The 18,468-nt window shown below is 53.1% G+C and overlaps 3 protein-coding genes across 3 annotated transcripts in view; all 3 read right to left on the bottom strand.

Moving 5' to 3' along the window:
* HOXA3 (homeobox A3) overlaps positions 1-18,468 on the bottom strand; it is a 45,017-nt gene that overhangs the window by 23,063 nt on the left and 3,486 nt on the right. The window contains exon 2 of the mRNA XM_058678359.1: positions 8,161-8,279. The gene's annotated coding sequence lies outside the window, so the exon portion shown is untranslated. The remainder of the gene's footprint in view (positions 1-8,160; positions 8,280-18,468) is intronic.
* On the bottom strand, positions 8,761-11,814 carry HOXA5 (homeobox A5). Its single transcript, XM_004582422.3, has 2 exons — positions 11,253-11,814; positions 8,761-10,197 (listed from the first exon to the last, which is right to left on the bottom strand). The coding sequence occupies exons 1-2, from the start codon at positions 11,812-11,814 to the stop codon at positions 9,947-9,949; spliced, it is 813 nt and encodes a 270-aa protein (XP_004582479.1). The 3' UTR covers positions 8,761-9,946.
* HOXA6 (homeobox A6) lies at positions 13,955-16,645 on the bottom strand. Its single transcript, XM_004582423.4, has 2 exons — positions 15,521-16,645; positions 13,955-14,214 (listed from the first exon to the last, which is right to left on the bottom strand). The coding sequence occupies exons 1-2, from the start codon at positions 15,966-15,968 to the stop codon at positions 13,955-13,957; spliced, it is 708 nt and encodes a 235-aa protein (XP_004582480.2). The 5' UTR covers positions 15,969-16,645.

The raw sequence follows: 18,468 nt of genomic DNA, 5'->3' as shown, positions 1-18,468 counted from the left end.
TGGGCCGGCGGGCAGAGGACAGGTCCAACTAGGAATTTTGTTTTCTCTTTCCTATGCCCCCTTCTTTTGGAGTGGATACTAGTTATATTTACATCCCAGTCTGCAATTTCTAATCTGCTGAAAATTAGCGTATAAACCATTTCAGTAGCTCCGGGAAAAAAAGAGCAAAGGGGACTGGTGCCCACCATTGGATAATTGAAATGTGATGGGTAAACTAATTACACCATTTTTGACAAATAAATGACTTATTAATTTCATCTAGTGTTGATCTATGAAGTAAATACTGATACCTTCTGATATCTCCCCCCCCCCCCCCCGTAACAGGCACAGGCACATCCTTTGGTGTCAGCCTAGATCAAAGCATTTGGAAACAGCATAGTCGCCATTCTAAAAATACTTTCCTACTGGCACACAAAAGCAAGGACTTTTCAGCGGGTCCACCTTGGTTGATTTTCTTCAAAGAGCAGTATATAAACAGCCTTCTCAGAACTGAGCCTGGAGGGCAGACAAGGAAAGTTATAGCCTAAGCCTGGAGACACTTCAAAAAGCATGTCAATTCTATCTTCATTTATATCAGTTACTCATATGAGTTACTAAATGCTGGGATATATCCATTTGATGGATAGTCATTTAATGCTTAGCCACATAAAGCCTATTATATGGGGCTAATCTTTAAACTAATTTAGGAAAAGAAGGTTTAGGAAAGGGGGGGGGTGGCTCATGTTAGCTTTCCACTGGACTAGCCCTGAAGTGGTTCAAAGAGGCTTTCCTCACTGGGTGTATGTGTGTGTAACGAGCGCTGGCCGTTGACATAAGGCATCCTGAAAAAAATTTTTGTTGTTGTTGTTTTCAATGAAATCTGAGCCACAGACAGAAATCAACGCTGACTGTACTCTAGACATCCTTTCCAGACTATGTGCATGTGTAAATCTACCCTGTGAAAAAGCTGTCTAAAACAATCTTTCTCCAGCAAAAAAAATAATTGATGCTTAGATTGTGCTATATGATATAAATAACACATACATATGTACCATGTATTACAGATCTAAACTGTTAGCTTGTGGCCGAGGAAAGGGGGAACTTGACAAGGAAATCTTACCCTCCTCTCCCTGTCAGCAGCCCTGAGTGCTAGGATCTGTGTAATATTATTGGAGAACACTAAAACACCCAGATCCATGCTGTTCAGCATCAGAACCTTCTAGGGAGTTTCTATTGTTAAGTGTGAAGGAAACGCATGGACCCTGTTTCGTGTATGGTTAACCCAAACGAGTGAACTGTGCCTGTGTTCCGTGTGGTTCTATGACTTTAGAAAGATGGGCTTACACAGAATCCCCCCAAGGCCTGTAACTTGTCTTTGCGGTTCCTATCATAAACACAAACGGAGCCAGGACCACCAAGTGTTATCTCGCACACCGACATTTTGACATTTTACTGCAAGATTTATGGCTGCAATAAACAATCTCAGTACCTTTTCTGAACCTTCCACAATCTCCTTTACAAGCTATAGAATCATTCCACTGATGCAAATCATCTCTTTAAAAAAAATTATTTAAAACACACACACACACACAACCCCTACCTCTTGCCCTTACCTAAAATCCAAGACACCCAAGTAAAACCAGGAAGAAACTAACTCAATTTAAAAAAAAAAAAGAAAGAAAAAAGAAAAAAAAAACAAAACTAAAGTTTACCAGCATCATCTCACCCTGAGATGGAGCCGAGAAGGAGCCTGCTAATCTTCCCGCACCAACTGGCTCCAGCTAGTGAAGCCATCTCCTTTCCTTGGGAAACTGGTAAGCACCTTTGCTCATTTCCACAAGCAGGAATAACGTATTTGCTCAACAAAAGCTTTCTTAAAATCCCATTAAGTGAAGTAACTTTTCATCACGTCCTCACATCCCAGATGGAGGAGAGCAAAAGCGGTCGGAGGGAGAGGGAGGGCGGAGAGGGAGACAGGCTGTTTTGAATCTGATTTGAATCATTTTGAATATATTTGGAACAGCCTTCCCCTCTTGAATGCAACCCTGTCCCAAGTTTCAAAGTGACCGAACAGTGACACCGTGTGCATTTTGTTTCTTATTAATCTTACACATTGACAGTCTTTGTTAAATCACAAGGCGCGCCCTTCACCAGCCGACATTTTCATATTTGTTAGACGCGCTGACCTGAAGTTCACCTCGGCCTTGGACTTTGCGCTTCTAAAAGGTCTATACAGTGTCTTTTTCGAGAGCGGGGTGCTTTGCCCAGGTCACTCCTTCTCAGGAAAAACCAAGGGGGGGGAGCAAAGGAAATGGGAAGGATATGGAATGCATTGACTGTATTTGTCCTTTGTTCCGCAAAGCCACATTCCCCAGACTGTCTTCCCCATCTTAAGCCCAACTCTACAGCCAAAGGGGAATGGCAGAATTTCAAAATGCCTCCTGATGGCATTGGAGGGCTTTCCCCCAACATCCCCCCCAACACACACACACACACACACACACACACACACACAGGTCCAGGAGGCACTTGATTTTAGAACAACGACCATTTGACCATTGTTTGGGAGCTGATTTCCTTGTCCCAGTTTAAAATAATCAACACCACTCAGACAGAGGGCTGAAATTCACATTAGGGTTGTACCTGAATTGCAACCAGCATTGTGTGAAAGGCCTAAAGATTAAAAAAAAAAAAAAAAAATCCTCCTGATAAAACAAGCAATGCAGAAGCAGTACCTTCAGCAAGTGCAATTTTTCTTTTAAAAGGTAACTGAGGTCCATCTATACACCTATGATCATTAAAGCTGATAGGCTCCAAAGATGTGTCTTATGTTTGTAACCCCCCCAAAAAAAAGACAATAAAGAGGTTTTCTCAAAGCCACATAATTGTCATGGTGAGTAACCTAGGGCTTGCAGCCTTCTAGTTTCCACCAGTCCAGATGTGGTCAAGTGTTCACTACACTAACTGCCATCACCATAGTTGCTTCCTTTCTGTTTCATCTGGCAGAAGCCCATTTGGCTCTGAGCTCTCTTGGCCAAAGTGAAGACTTTACACATTGCACAGTAGAAGCACTCCATGAAGGCAGTGTTTGGGAAATATTTACTTCACCACTGAACATACCTGGCACTGTTAAATCCAATCAGCCAGGATATATTGGAACGAACTTAAACAGCCCTACAAAACACTGCATTTTGAATGGTGGAATTAGCTTATCTCAAAAGGGAAAAAAGAAAAACCAAGTTAAAAAAAAAGTGTTCATCTGTCTCTTTTGTGTTCTTTCTGCACTGATCACTTTTGAAAGTCAATACCTTTTTAAGGAAAATAAGTCCCCTGGAAAATAGATTCTAATGGCCTAACACTGAAGCTGATCTAGGTGCACACACACAAAAAACACAAAACCAAATATTGTTTAGCTTTGCTATTCACCCAGGAGGCATGTGCCCAGTCCATTTCCTCCCATACCGTCCCCTTTCTCATCTACACTCCCACCCTTGCTCCTTAGCTTTCCTTCCCCTCTCCTTAGCCTTCTCTTTCTAATTCCACAAGCACTTTTACAAAGTGCTTTCTGTAGAACAGAAGTCTTACAAAGTGGCCTGGCACGTGTGGACAACACATCCTCCTCTTCATTCTCTACAGCCCCGTCATTTGCTTCTACATTGGAGCATTTCTCAGACCTTGAGCTGTGATGTAACAAGGAACAGAGCAGTCTCCTTCAGCATGTCCCCTGGGGTGGCATGGTGGCAGGGGGGAATGTCCCTTTCCTGTAGCCCCAGCCCTGGGAGTGCTTTGCATTCAGTGAGCTGCAGTCTTAGAAAAATGCATTTCCTATGTCTGAACACTGCAAAGAGTACAATTTTGCAAGAAATTTTTGTGTTTGTCCTTGTTCTCACAAACACATACACTAAAAAGGAAAAAAAATAAAGAACCCTGACTGATCAAAATCACCTTTTTTAAAGCACACTCTTTTGCACCTTACTCTTGCCTTGGCAGGTTTCATGGAACATTGGAAACGCCCTATGTGATTCTTACAGGTCCACTGATGAGGTCTAAGTGTGGTGTTTGCTTTTCCTGTGGCAAATCCACAAACAGACCGCCTTGGTTCTTCAGCATCTAAGGCATGGGTATTTGTAGCAGTCATCTATGTCTATTTACCTGCTGCTAGTGCTGCAGGACCGGAGCGATAATTCAAGATGAAATACAGCACATATTACTCTGAAAAGAGGAATTTTCTATCCTTTCCTCCGTAATTGAGGTCATTCAACCACTAGGGTTCACCTGGAGTCCATACTGTGATGCACACGTCACTCCGAGCCATTTTATCTTTTGTGCTGATAGTCAAGATCGCAGCTCTAACATTGACATCAAACTCTGTCTGGGCAGATGACTGAGAGTGCTGCACAATGTAAACTTTTGACCCTCAACTTTTTGACCTGCAGTTGCAACGCACCGACCACAAAGATACACAAAGCTGAGCCTCTTTTCTTCTTCTTCTTCTTCTTCTTTCCCCAGGGGTAAAGGGGGCCCCCTAGGCGCTCAGGACACCCTGTTCCTGCCACTGCCTTTTGAAATTAGTGGGCCAAGGGCCGTTTTTGTGTGTTTGTGATCCCATTTCCTGTCGGATCAGCTCCCGCATCTCTGTCAGCACAGAGATAGGAACTAAATTAACTTGAAATTACTCTTAAATCCCTTTACAAGGAAATTTTTTAGAAAAGAGGGGAGTTCCTTGGGGGAAAAGCCAAAGAAAAGAGAAGATAGGCAAACAGGCAGGCGATGGGAGGTGGAGACTTCTTTTATTCCCTTTATTTAAAAATGAAGATGCAGCCCTAATTGTTGGGAGAGCTGGCCCAGGCGGGCGAGTTGACTGTGAACTTGTACTAAAGCGTGCTCTGCTGGCGAGTCCTAGGGTGTGCAGATTTATCTTGCCTGCATTTACTTAACCCGGCAGTGAACTGCGCGGGTGTCATTTGTTAGGCAATGACAGACCTCACCTCCAGCAGGAGCTGCTTCACAAAATCGCAATAATTACCCAATAACCTTCATTACAAATATTATTATTGAAAAGTCTGGCCTGTAGGGAGTAGGCTTGGTGGGAGAATGGACATGCCACTTTGTGAACAACACCCAAACAACAAGTCTAGGCACACGCTCCAGTTCTGGGGCTCCGGAGGGCTAGGGTGGAGGTTTGGCTAGGTGAGGGGGGGGCCTAGGCTGACCCCCTCAGCCCTGCCTGGAAGGGAATTCCTTACCCTCCCTTCCTCCTTCCCTTGTTAGAATGGAGCCCCAAATGCTTGGCACCCTCCTCAGTGGGCACCCAGCGAAGACTGCAAGGAATCTTCCCTCCCAAGGCACTTTCTGGGCTACAGGGGCTCCCCACTGGCTGATAGGATAGAGCCTTCTGAGAATCTTCATGCACAGGGCCATGTTTTTGATAGAAAAAAAAAATCTGCCTTGCGCTTTCCCAGCTTCCAACGAAGAAACCAGGGAGAGAGCAGGAGAAAGGGCGTCTTGGCCTAATGTTGTGAAATTAGACCATAGAAACCCTAACAAACCCCTAAGTAAGTGTGACCAGGAGCTTCCTATTATATTTATAGTTCAGGAAATATTGTCTCTGCAGCTTTTGGAAACAAACGGGATCCTGTGCATTTCCGCCGCCGTCTCCTCTTACAGGACCAGGAGGACAGCATGCAAACACACACACACATACACAAAGTTGGCAAGTTCCTCTGCAAAAACAATCCAAAAGAATGCATGAAGAAGAATGAACTTATCTATCATAGGAGTGGCTAAGCAGCCTCCTTCCTTATTCTGCTTCCTACATAGGAAGAAAGACAACAACTCCTCCCATGAGGCCCACGGTGGTCTGATGGGATGTTGGGTGCTTCAGAAGTCACTATCCTTTTTGTCTTCAGCTTTCTGAAGACTAAGACATAATCAGCAAGCCAAGTATAGTGGTCGCCTGGTGTATCTAAATCCCTAGCAGAGACTTGGGTGCTGCCTGGATGTGACTCCAACAGCTGATATGTCCACTCCTGCACCTCAGCACCCCAAGGTGGCAGGTGGCACATGGACCCTCTTCCAATGCAAGTTTCTCAGCGCATGAACCACCAGTACCTCTTTCTCCCTCTTTCTTTGGGCTTCTCTAGCTCTAGTCACCAAAGGAGTCGCTACAACAAAACAACTACACCCCAGTGTTTCCAGAAAAGAACCCCAAAACTCCAGAATCCTCACAGACACACAGCACAGCGGACCCCCATTCCCACACAGCAGTCACCTGAGTGTCAAACTGTAGTGTCAAATTGTAGCATTCACTTCGGAAGTTACACAAAGGATGTGTGTGTGGGGTGGGGGGACTTCTTCACCTTGCCACCACTCAGAAGTGGCACTTGATGCAAGAGTTTTGATTATTTCTCAACCACTTCCCCAGTTTTGATGTTTGGACCACTGATTTAGGGGACATCTGTTGGCCTTCTGTTGCGGGTAAGCAGCCTTCATCAATAGGTAGTGGAAATTCTAAATCTGTACTCCCAATGTGTTCTTGCTCCGAGCCCTTTAACAATCAGCACTTTGCTGAAAACCATCCAGTTCCCAAGGAGCAAAGCAGAGCCTGCCTTTTTTCTTTTTGTTTCATTTCCCAGTTCAGTTGGAGAATTTGGTTTAATCTATTAGGTCCTGGGGGGGGGGGGGGTGGTGGTGGAAGTTCCCATTTAGAAAAAGGCCCCAGGACAGGCCACAGCACCCCCAGATCCTTGGCTATGCCATTCAAGATCACCAAGAATTGGGGCCAGGATGGAATTGTATCCAGGAAAAATTGTACTTCTCCTTACTTTGCCCACTGGTGCAATCTTTGGAAACCACAGATTATGTAAATTCCCTGGGATCAAACAACTAACAAAAGAAAGGCGGAAATCTCCTATGGACAAACGACCCATTTCTTCCCCAAACTACCTTTTATGATGTGTCAGGAAAAACAACCTAATGTCCTCTGGGAACTTTTAAGTCAAGCACTGAAGACACCTCGATTTCCCCCCACCCCAAACTTTAGGGCACAGTTTGGGAGAGAGAATGTGTCTGTAGGTTCTGGCGGAGTCAATTTCTCTCATCTTTAGTGTCACCTCGGGGGAGAGGGGGACGCCTAAGTTGCCTTTTGAGGGTTATGTGCATAGATGTTTGAATCATGGAAAAGGAGAGAGGGAGAAGAAAGGCAAGGCGGAAGAAAAGAAAGCGCTTTAACCCTCCGTTCAATTAGCCTGGGGATTCAAAGACTAAAGTTAAATCCGGCCATAAAGTTTATTGCTTTAGAATCACAGGCGGGTGAGAACAGTTTAGGCAGAATAAAAAGAACCGTGCAGGCCAGCAAGGTTCAGGGCTTGGTCCCTGGAGCGGAAGGGGGCGGGGGAAGTGTGCGTTCTGAGCACCCCGCCCCCAGGTGGGGACCCGGGTCCCCACAGTCCCAGGATGCCAGCCGACTGGGTTTGGTGAACCCTGGCCTAACGATGCTCTGCTCGCCGACACCTCTGCCATCCTCCGGCTCTCGCCAGCCCAGCCGGCCTGAAACCAGACCCCGAAGGCCCCTGCCTCAAGTCAGCCCTGCCAAATGACCCCGGCCCGCGAAGGCATATTGCCACCGCTCGCGAGGAATCCTGCCGCTGGACGGAGTCGCCGCGGCCTTGCCCGAAAGCCTTTCTAGTTCGCGAGCGCAGCGCAACCCTGGGCGTCCCGCAACCGGCGTTCCCCAGTCTCCCAGCACCCCTCATCCCAGGGCTCCACGACCCCCGAAGAGCAGGGACCCTCCAGGCCTGGAGTTTGGGGGTAGCGAGAGCAGAGTTGCCAAGTCTGTACACACAGGCCCCTTCGCGCGCGCGCGCACACCCACACCCACATACACACACAAAAATCAGCTTTTTGCAAGCCGGAGGGAGCAGCGGAAGTCATTAACATCCGCGGTGGTGCAGCAATTAAAGTAGGACCCGGGTAGCGGTGAGGCCACGGGTGGGCGCGGTACTCCGCGCGGCCTGGGCAGAGGCAAAAGTGGGCACTCCCTCTCCAAATGCAGAGGCAGCTCAGAATTACTGAGCCAGAGAGAGGGAGAGGGAAAAGGGAGAGGGAGAGAGAGAGAGAGAGAGAGAGAGTAAGTTTAGAGTACAAATAAACTTGCACGCGCTCTGGAGGCCCGCAGCTTACCTTAACTCGAAGGGAGCCATCTTTCAGAGGGTTTTTTTTTTTTTTTTTTGAGCACTTGTAGTTTGGACACTTCTGGACCTAAAATTGACAATGTGAATAGCCAGGCGGGCACACGTAGCCTGCAAAAGAGTCAGATGGAGTCCAGCGTCAGTGAGATTATATGTTATGTGGTATATAATGTTGGATGTCAACTCCCCAAAACCATAAAACTTACTTTAATGGCCCCACGTGACGGTTTATAGCCAGTGAGCCGACCTGTCTGCGCTATGGATGATTTTACGATCTAATTCATAGACAAAACCCTATTCATTTGGCACCCAAATGTCATATAGCCGGAACTGGGGCTTATAAAGTTTACTGTTTTATAACTTTTAAAAGGAAAGGGGGCCTCAGTGTAAGCAGTGGGTAAATGTGCAAATCTCTCTAAGTTGCCGCTCTGACGAGTTCCCACTCCTGCTAGGATGGGGTAAGTACCTTCCATTCCTAGCGAATGAAATGGTAGCCGGAGAGACCCCACTGGGCTCCAGGGGCGAGGGGTGGGTGCAGGACCCAGGGCTGGGGGTGAGGGGACAGCAGCTGGCAGAGCTCGGGGAGCGGCTTCTTCAGCAAGCAAACCTAGGCCTCGCACAAGCCTGGGGCCAGGCAGGCTCTGGACTGGGCCCCAGCACCGCTAACAAAGCCCAAGGCTGCTCTCCATTTTGCCTCCTTTATATTGCTTCTCCCACCCTCAGCAAGTTCCCTGGGTCTCTTCTGAGAAGGGGCTGGGTGGGCTCTGGCTTGGCTTGGTGCGTGTCTGCTGGTGGGGTGTGAGGCAGGGAGGCGGCCCACGGGGAACTGTGAGGGTGAGGGTGAGGACCCCTTTTGCACCCACACAGGCCGTTCAGGTGGCCTCATACCCAATAGCTTCCAGCACTGGGCAAGAGAGAAACAGAAAAAGTCGCTCGCTATTTGGGTACAAATCAGACCAAGAGAACTTACAATAGAAAGTTTATTTTTGTTTTTGTGGTGGTAGTGGTGGTAGCTTCCAGTCAGTAATGTTTTTTTTCCTTAAAAACAAATACAAAAAAAAAAAAAAAAGCTGATCACAGTTTGCTTTAAACAGCCAGACTTGCACAATATTTGTAATTTTGTTCACAAAGACATACATCACTGAAGCTGGGCTTAGAAGAGCCACTCCCCAGAATTCGTGCAAGGGGTCCTACCAAGGCACGCAGGGACACACCGTCTGAAGTCACAGTTTTCTGCACAGTCACTAGCCACTACACGTCGGACAAGTTCAGTTGGCGTCTCAGCAAGTCACCTCTACAACACCATTTAGTTACACAGGGGCTATAGGTAGTTTGAATAAAAAATATCTTTAAACAGCTTGGAGCTATTGAGACAGAAACATTTGCACGCACATGCACAGTTCAACAACTCGAGTGCAACACACAACATTGGCACTACACGAGGTCGGAGGGGGGACATTTTTGTGTGTTTTTTTTTCTCTTTTCTGGTTATAGTTACTTCAAGTAACACAGCTTGCTTCATATAAATAAGTTAAAACATCTATTTTTTTTCTTTCAAGACAAAGCCATTCAGGACAGAGATGAACAGAAAGCTACGGATACAGGCGCTGTACATGGCAATAAACAGGCTCAGGATGACGGGCAGGGAGCAGAGGGCTACTCCACGGAAGGAACACAAGGGAGGGCTTTTATTTTTTTTCCCGGAAAGTCACCTTAGGACTGAAACTAGGCGGGCTCCGCTACCACTGCTCAGTCCCCCAACGAACGCCCACAGACACTCAGGGGCGGAAGGCCCCTCCCGCCGCCGCCATACTCATGCTTTTGAGCTTATTATCTTTTTTCCACTTCATTCTCCGGTTCTGGAACCAGATTTTAATCTGTCTCTCGGAGAGGCAAAGAGCATGTGCTATCTCAATCCGCCTCCGGCGCGTCAGGTAGCGGTTGAAGTGGAACTCCTTCTCCAGCTCCAGCGTCTGGTAGCGCGTGTAGGCCGTCCGGGCCCGCTTGCCTTCGGGGCCGCCTATGTTGTCTGCAACACACAAGTCAGTCAGCGCCGTTAGCCCCTCGCCTTGGCCCCGCCGAGCCCGCCCGCGGGCCGGCCGGACGAGCCGGGGGTCCCCCCCTCGAGGAGGAGCGAGCCAGAGAGCCAGGGAGCCCAGAAGCAGGAGGAGGAGGTGGGGGGTGGCTGGGGTTGGAGAGGGGGGAACCCCAGCGCAAGGCTCAACAAGTTCTGCCTCCCGGCTCCGAATTTCCTCCCCTCTTCCTTTCTCGGGAGAAAACAATACGGTTTGCACTCTGGGAACAATCAGCTCACCGGGGAGCGAGGCTGGAGCCGCGCCCCCCGTCCCGCAGGATTGTCCAGCTTCCCCGCGCCCCTTTCTCGCCCTCTGGCAGGGCCCGGGACGCCCCCAAGCCGGCGACACAGCCCTCCCTGGCGTGCCCAGCCCCGGGAAGCGGCCCCGTGGCCTGCGGGTCACAGTCCCTAGAAGTTGCAACCCCAGGAGCCGCCGGCTCTTTTTCTTTCTGCCCCTTCCCTTCTCTCTCTCCCTGCTGACCCCAAACTTGCGGCTTTCGCCCGCCTAGCTTCTAGTCCGCCTCCCCCGCCCCCAGCCCTCTTTTTCGGGGGCTCTCTCCCTAGTAACGCGGCTTGCCCGGCGTGGTCGCCCTCTTCATAAATTATCCTCCCTGACAAGCGCGATTCACGGCCCCTACTGCATCCTCTACCTCGGTGCGCCCGGCTCGGCCGGCCTGACCCGGGAGCGCGCTCCGAGGCGGCGCTGGGGTGCCAGCCCAGGCGGCTGCACTGGGGTTGGCTTCTCTTCCTTCCTCCCCCTGCCACCCCCTAATCCTCGTCCTCCTTCTTTCCCCGCCTGAACTTGCCCGTTTTCCCCCTCCACTATCAGAGCGCGAAGAGAGCTGCGAAGAGGAGGAGGAGGAGGCAGGGGAAGGAGGAGGCAGGGAGGCAGGCTCGGCGGCGGGGCTGAGGCAGGCGAGAGCGGGAGAGAGACGGGAGAGAGGGCGCCCGGAGGAGAGCGCGGGGGGCCGGCGGCCGCGCGGGGGGCTGCGGGGAGAGGCTGGCTTTACCATGACTTATGTGCAGCTTGCGCATCCACGGGTAGATCTGGGGCTGGGCGGGCGGCGCCGGGCTCGGCTCGCTCTGCGCGCTCGCCTGCTCGCTGCTGGCAGGGGCGTCCTCCTCGGCTCCGGACGCCGTGCCAACCCCCTCTCGGCTGCTGATGTGGGTGCTGCCCGCGTTGGCCGAGGCGCCGCTCGAGTTGCCCAGGGAGTTTTTCCCGCCGTGGTGGCTGTCGCTGCCGGGCGAGGGGGCCACTGCGGAGCAGGGCAGCGGGTCGGGCGGAGGCGAGTGCGTGGACGTGGCCGGCTGGCTGTACCTGGGCTCGGCGGGCGCCGCGCCGGCGCCGGCCGCGTAGCTGCGGGCGCGCTCCCCGGAGCCAAAGTGGCCTGAGCCCGAGCGGCCGACGCTGAGATCCATGCCATTGTAGCCGTAGCCGTACCTGCCGGAGTGCATGCTCGCCGAGTCCCTGAATTGCTCGCTCACGGAACTATGATCTCCATAATTATGCAACTGGTAGTCCGGGCCATTTGGATAGCGACCGCAAAATGAGTTTACAAAATAAGAGCTCATTTGTTTTTTGATATGTGTGCTTGATTTGTGGCTCGCGGTCGTTTGTGCGTCTATAGCACCCTTGCACAATTTATGATGAATTATGGAAATGACTGGGACATGTACTTGGTTCCCTCCTACGTAGGCACCCAAATATGGGGTACGACTTCGAATCACGTGCTTTTGTTGTCCAGTCGTAAATCCTGCCTGATGACCTCTAGAGGTAAACTCGTGCACTAATGGGGGAGTTGGGTGGAGGCGAGAGGGGTGGCGCGCGCGCCCCGGGGCGCGTGCCCGCCGCCCGCTGCCGCTGTTGAGCCGGACTCGAGCGCCACCCTCTGGAGGCAGGGCGCGTTGCTCCGCTTCCGACCCCGGGCTGCAAGGGCCGGGGTCGAATTGAGGTTACAGCCCATTATGGCAAAATTATTGCATTTCCCTCGCAGTTCCATTAGGATGTACCAATTGTGAGGCCGTCAGCTGCCGATCGCGCGCCCAGCGAGGATGCAGAAGCTTGTGGGGGAGTGGATGGTGGGGAGGTGGCGACTTGGATTTTATTTACAACTTTATTTCGCCCGCTCTGCAGCCCCCTTCTTACTTTGCGTGCGTGTATATGTGTGTGTTGAGGTCGGGGTCGGCTAGGCCCGTCTGGTTGGCCAGCAGCTCTGAATTTGGAAAATACAGGCTCTCACCTTCTGGGCAGGGAGGTGGAGGAGGCCATCGAGCCAATTGGAGAAATAAATCCTGCCCGCAGCGGCCGGCACAATTACGGCTCTGTTTTGTGAGAGCGCATGAGGGACGGTGTCCCTGCCGCTCTTAAGTGACAGGCGTCTATTAAAGATAGCTTTTGTGCAGTGTTTCTCCGAGGCGAGGTCAACTCCCATGCATACACTTTTACAACCGAAGTCGATTTTTCCTTCACGTAAAAATGGTTTTCGTGCCATTCATTTGCTGTTGGATTTGCTCACGTAGCCAGCTTGCAGAATCTCTACCAGCAGGTTTCGGTCCGCGGGCCAGCCGGGCCCCAAATCCAAGGGTTCTGAGCGAACCCAAGCTCCTTGCGGCCACGGGCGCTGCTGAGGGATTGGGGAGCTCCGGGCCGAGGCCCCGGGGTCTGGATCAGACCTCGAGCTGCAAAAGGAGGCAGCTAACCAGCGCGTTTCGTGGCAGCGCCTAGCATCTCCGTAGCTCCTTCCCCCGACTCCGAAAGACGCGGGGGAACCGCAGATGTAGCCTGGAGGCCAGGGGCGTGTCCCCGCCGGAGGCCCGGCGCCGCGGGCGCCCCTGGCACGCTTGGAAGCCGGGACTCTAGCCGTTCCCATGGCCCTGGACCCCGCTGCTTGGGTCCCAAGAGCTACCGGGGCAGCGGCGCTGGCGCTGTCGGAGGCGCGGAGCGGGAATCCGGAGGTGGGATCCCGGTCGTTCCACCCGCGCCTGGGTCTGCCGGCCTCGGCCGCTTCTGCTCCTTCCCCTGACGGTTGCTCGCGGGCTGGCAGGCTCAGCTCTCTCGGGGCCCCCTTTGTTCCTGGAGCTTGTGCCTATCCCTGGGGGGGGGGGGCGACTTGAGAGGCCGTGACAGGGACGGGACCCCCAGTCCTGAGTCCCCTCCCCTCCCCTTGCTGTGGCTGCAGGGGATTTCGTGGTGCCCTTCCCAAGTTAGTGGTCAGGAGTCGATTGAGGCGCCGACGCCCAGACACCAAACCCGACTGGGCCCGGGGCTCTCTGCCCGCCAGCAACCTGGCGTACCGAGCAACCGGAGCGCACGAGCGCCGGCCCAGGGCTCGTAGACGAACTCGAGGCGCTGCCCGGGGTCTCGGAGCAGGCTTAGGCAGCCTTGGCGGAGCGAGACGGTTCGTGCCTCGGTGCGCCTCGCTCCACCGCTGACACTGGCTGTGTGGGGTTTTTGTTTGTTTGCTTGTTTGTGTGTTTTGCTTTCTTTTCTTTTTTTCTTTTATCCTTTCTTTTCTTTTTCTTTTTTTTTCCTTTTTTTTTTTTTTGGAAATTTGTAAAATGATCAGACGCTTGCGAATCTCGGGTTGCCTTAAAGCTGCCGAAACCTCTCGGGTGGGAGCAGACAGAGAGGGAAGTTGGGGACCAGGCGGGCAAGGGCAAAAAGGGCAAACCCATAGAGGTTGCTGCGCTGGCCTGGTCCAAGCCTGGGCGTCTACTCGCCCGCCTTGGCCTCCGAGTCCTCCCCGTTGGGCTGCGTGGAATTGATGAGTTTATTTTCTTTCTTCCACTTCATTCTCCGGTTCTGGAACCAGATCTTGATCTGGCGCTCTGTGAGGCAGAGCGCATTGGCGATCTCGATGCGGCGGCGGCGCGTCAGGTAGCGGTTGAAGTGGAACTCCTTCTCCAGCTCCAGCGTCTGGTAGCGCGTATAGGTCTGGCGGCCTCTGCGCCCGTGGCTCCCGTACACCGCACCTGCAGGCAGCAATGGGCGGGCAGGGTAAGCGAGAGTCCGAGAGAGGCCATAGCCGCGAGTCCCCACACCTCCATCCTAGGCCCTCAAGTTGCAGACCACTCCTCCGCCACTACAACCTCTCCCTCTCTCTGGAGTCCAAAGCGGACGGCGTGGGGAAGAACTTATTTCACATTAATAGTCATTTTCCATCTGAAAGGACTTGGAGTGGGAAATGACTGATTTAAAAAAAAATCTGCTCCCTAAGAAAACCATTGTGAACGAAATAACAAAATGGGAAGTCTTAACTGGGGACAGTTCTGTGGTGTTTTGGTGGGAGTGTGGGGTGTGAGTATGTGGGGTAGGTGTCAGTTCCGGAAGTGCACGCATAACACACAGGGTCTGTGTGTGAACATGCTGTTGCAGCCAGGCTCACACACTTTTTTGCCCCTGAGAGTTGACTAGGGGTAGCTCTCCCCAATCTTCTCAAATTCTCCCAAATTATCTGACCCTTCTGAAAGAGACAGAGCTCCCTTGGGTGGGGGTGGGGACAGGGGTGTCGGTTTTCAAGGCAAAAGCTGTAAATGAGGGCTCACGCCTTCCCCTCCAGCTCAGGGAGAAGGGGTTCCCAATGCAGCCAGCGAGGGGTGCAGGGCCGTGGGTGGGGGCTTCTGCTAGTGCAGCGCTGTGTGGCACTGGTGGTCCTAGTGCCAACCTGGCTGTGGTTAGCAGGGTCCCCACCCCCACTCCCCAAGCCAGGAGTGCCTCTCCTCAGGCAGGGGCTCAGAAGGAGACACAGGCTGACCCACAGTGGGCAGCTGGGCAGAAGCAGGCAGAGGAGGGGAGGTGGGGAGTGGGGAATAACCTGAAGATGGGGACATGGCCCTGCCAGGCGTGGGGAAGACCCTGGAAGAGGCTAAAGGAGGGGTGCCCTCTCTCTCCCTAAGGCTTTGCAAAGGGCCAGGAGTCCATCCACTATGGGCACTAAGCAGGGTGCTACTAAAGTGCAGCACCCGCCAGCTCTTCCTGGCTCTCCAGGTTGTCCCTGTCACGAGGGGGTTTCATCCTGACAGGGACCTCCTCCCACCTGCCCATAAGGTGTCACCTTACATGGCCATGGCACCTTACCTCCACCCGGGCCTCATGGACCCCCTGGGAATGGGACCTTAAAAAAATCCTCTCTAAAAGCCAAAGAAACTTGGCTTTTTCTTTCCTCCCTCCTTTTCCTCCTCCTCCCCACCCCCAGTCCCTGGGCCTGTTTTGCTTTTCTGCCTTCCTCTTGGCTTCCCCGCCCCCATCTTGGGAGGGGGCTGCAGAAAAACGCCTTACCAGCGCAGGAGTTCATCCGCTGCATCCAGGGGTACACGGGGCTCGAGTACTTCCGGTCTGCGCCCGGGTCGTGGAGGGCCTTGCCCTGCACGCCGCCGCTGCTGCTGTCGGGTTTGTACTGCTGGTCGGGAGAAAAGTGCAGGTAGTCCCCAGGGCCCCTCTGTTTGCCACTGCCCGAGGGCGAGGCACCACCGAGGTCCTTTTCAGAATAGAAGCACGAGGCCCCGTACTCGTAGGACGCCCGGTTGCAGGCCAGGACCGAGTTGGACTGTTGGTAGAAACAAGGTGAGGTGTACGTCTTGTCCGGGAGGCTAGATGCCCCATACGAGGCCGGGAAGGGCCTCAGCGCGTCATAGCTGGCCGGGTAGAGGGGCAGCTGGCCCAAGAAGGACTCCTGGCCGCTGGGCAGGCTCCCGGGAAAAGTGGGATTCACAAAATAGGAACTCATTTGCGCGCCCCTCTGCAGGACTGTGATTTGTTGTGTATTAGTACATCTGGCTATAACTATTAGTAGTCATCGAACTGGTTTGTTTCTGGATGGCCGAACGCCAAAAGCGACAGCAGCAAATCGCACCAGCTGACGCGGCGGCGGCCAATGGGAGCGAGCGCCGGAGCCCGCTCCCCCGGGACCGCGGCGACCGAGGCAGCAAAGTTACAAACAGCCCCCAGCCCGCCCGCGCGCCCGCCCGGCAGATTGATGGGCGCGCACAGCCAGCCGGCCCGGCTCCCCTCCCGGACGCCGGCGGCGGGCACACACCCCGGCAGGGCCCCCGCAGGACAGCCCCTGGCAGGGGGCACCGGCGCCCAGGCCGCTCCGAGAAGGCCCCATCGGGCCTGCTCCCCTTTGTGTCTGCTTGATCTTGCCGGTTCCCCCTACAACTCTTGGCCACCAAACGGGAAACCTGCCAGCCCCGCGCCAGGAGGGGCGGTGATCCGACCGGGTCCGAGGGCGGCGGGGCTCCCTGCCTGCCTGACCTCCAGGCCAGATCCCCTGGCTTGGCTTGCTTCTGCGCTGCGCTGCCCTATTCGTAGGTGCGGGTGCTTGCGTGGGAGCGGGGGATCTGGGAACGCAGGCCTCCATGCCACGCATTGCATTCGTGTGCCCCCTTGTTCCGCCTTTCCCCTATACCCCAAACACCCAGCCCCCAGGACAAACCTAAGACACCCACACACACACGCGTTACTCATTCCCAGGGCTCCCTGGCTGTGCCTGCTGCCAGCCTAGCCCCAAGGCAGCCCCCTGCGGGTGGGTCTTTAAGCCCTGGGAGGGGGCCAAGAAAGGACACACAGTGGGAGCGGCTCTGAGCCCCAGCTCCAAAGCCGGCAGTGAAATCTATCCCACCCCCAGCCTCCGCCTCCAGACCCACCCAGATGTGGGAACTACGTGGTCCTCACAGCACAGGAGGCTCCGTACACTGACACGCAGGGCCATGGTCCAGGCAAGGGTGCAGAGTAGTTCAGCTTGGTGGGGCCCAAGGCAGAGGGTAATTCATGGGCCCTGGAGCCTGCCCTATCCTGGGGTGCCCCCTCTTTCCTGCCCTCTCTAAGACTTCGTACATGGGGGCTGCTGCTAGAAATCACTGCAGAAGTGCCTTCTTCAGGCGACCCAGGCCCTGTCACCCCCAGACCGGACATGCAAACCCATCCCTGGGCTGCCCCCCTGCCAGAGAGCTGGCTTTTCCGGAGCCATCTCGCGGTTGGTAAAATGTGATATGGATCCAATGGCATTTTTATGGCTGCTTGTTGGGCTTGTAAAACCCCCTGAGTTAGCTTTAAGAGTCTGAACTCGGTGGCGGATGTAGAGAGGTGGCTGGATTTGCTTGGGTTCTGGGGACTGTTTTATGACAGCCCCTGCCCAAGCAGGCCCGGTGTCCTCTCTTCGGGGGAGGAGGAGCCCATTGACAAGGCTGCTTTTAAGATTGGTTATGACTTCCTTAATCTCTTCCTTGCCTTTTGATTTTTTTGCTTTCCTGACCTGCTTCTGCCTCCCCCCCAAAAAAGGGGGGGGGGGACTGCGAAAGGACTGGGCTAAGGTGTGTCCCCAATACACGCAGGGCATCCATGCAGGTGGCTGGACCTGCTGGCTGGCCTGGTGGGGGCTGCCCCATGGGGAGTCTTGAATCCCACTCTTGGTCATCCAGCCTTGAGGCCAAAGTTGTTTTTCTGCGGATAGACGACCGATCCCCCAGGAGAGGAGGGAATTTGGTATTGCCTTCAGGGAAAGGATCCAATACAGGGAAATGAAAACTCCGAAAGATTCAAAAATAAACAAAAGGGGAATTTTTCTCCAAAAGCTGTGTTTGAAGAAAATCATGTTTGACCTGATTCCTAAACAACCGCGCACACACAGGAATTACAAGTGAGTTATCATTTAAAATGAAATAACCGTTTTTGGAAATGTTGATCATTTTTAGTTCTCCCCTTACTCTCCTTTCCCATTCTTTGTGTCCTACACAGAGGTGTGGCCAGTTCTGTTTACTGCTATTATTTGCTATGCTTTGACCTGAATTCTCCATCTAATCATCGCGCCAACCAATGAGAGAATTTGATCTCCCAGCCAGGCGCCAGAAAATTCTATTTCTGGCTTCTGTAGGCACGAATGGGGGGGAAATAGATGACATTGAAATCTTTACGTGTTGGCCATGGCTTGATGCATGTCACGTTGGCAGCTGACCGATTTATTTCTCCAACCATATCTATGTGACACCCAGAGAAAAGCCGCCATCCCCCACCAGGCGCTGAGGGGAGCCCTGCACCCCGCAGCCAGCCACTCCAGCCCGGTGAGGTGAGAGCGGTCACCGCGGGACCCTGTCTCTGTTAAAGCCACACAGAGAAATGCCACTTACCTTTCGGCGCCTCTCCAAGGGGAGCAGGATGGCCCTTGGGTCCGCCCTGGTCCTGGGCTGCCCACTGAACTCCTCGACCTCAGCCAGTCTGGAGGGTGGCCC

This window comes from Ochotona princeps, chromosome 20 (genome assembly GCF_030435755.1).
Source record: "Ochotona princeps isolate mOchPri1 chromosome 20, mOchPri1.hap1, whole genome shotgun sequence".
NCBI lineage: Eukaryota > Metazoa > Chordata > Mammalia > Lagomorpha > Ochotonidae > Ochotona > Ochotona princeps.
This window is presented reverse-complemented; position numbering and strand designations above follow the sequence as displayed.

Coding starts and splice junctions, on each gene's coding strand:
- HOXA5 (XM_004582422.3), bottom strand. CDS start 11,814: ATGAGCTCTTATTTTGTAAACTCATTTTGCGGTCGCTATCCAAATGGC. Junction 10,198..11,252: donor CAAGCTGCACATAAGTCATG/GTAAAGCCAGCC, acceptor TGTGTGTTGCAG/ACAACATAGGCGGCCCCGAA.
- HOXA6 (XM_004582423.4), bottom strand. CDS start 15,968: ATGAGTTCCTATTTTGTGAATCCCACTTTTCCCGGGAGCCTGCCCAGC. Junction 14,215..15,520: donor GCGGATGAACTCCTGCGCTG/GTAAGGCGTTTT, acceptor TGCTGCCTGCAG/GTGCGGTGTACGGGAGCCAC.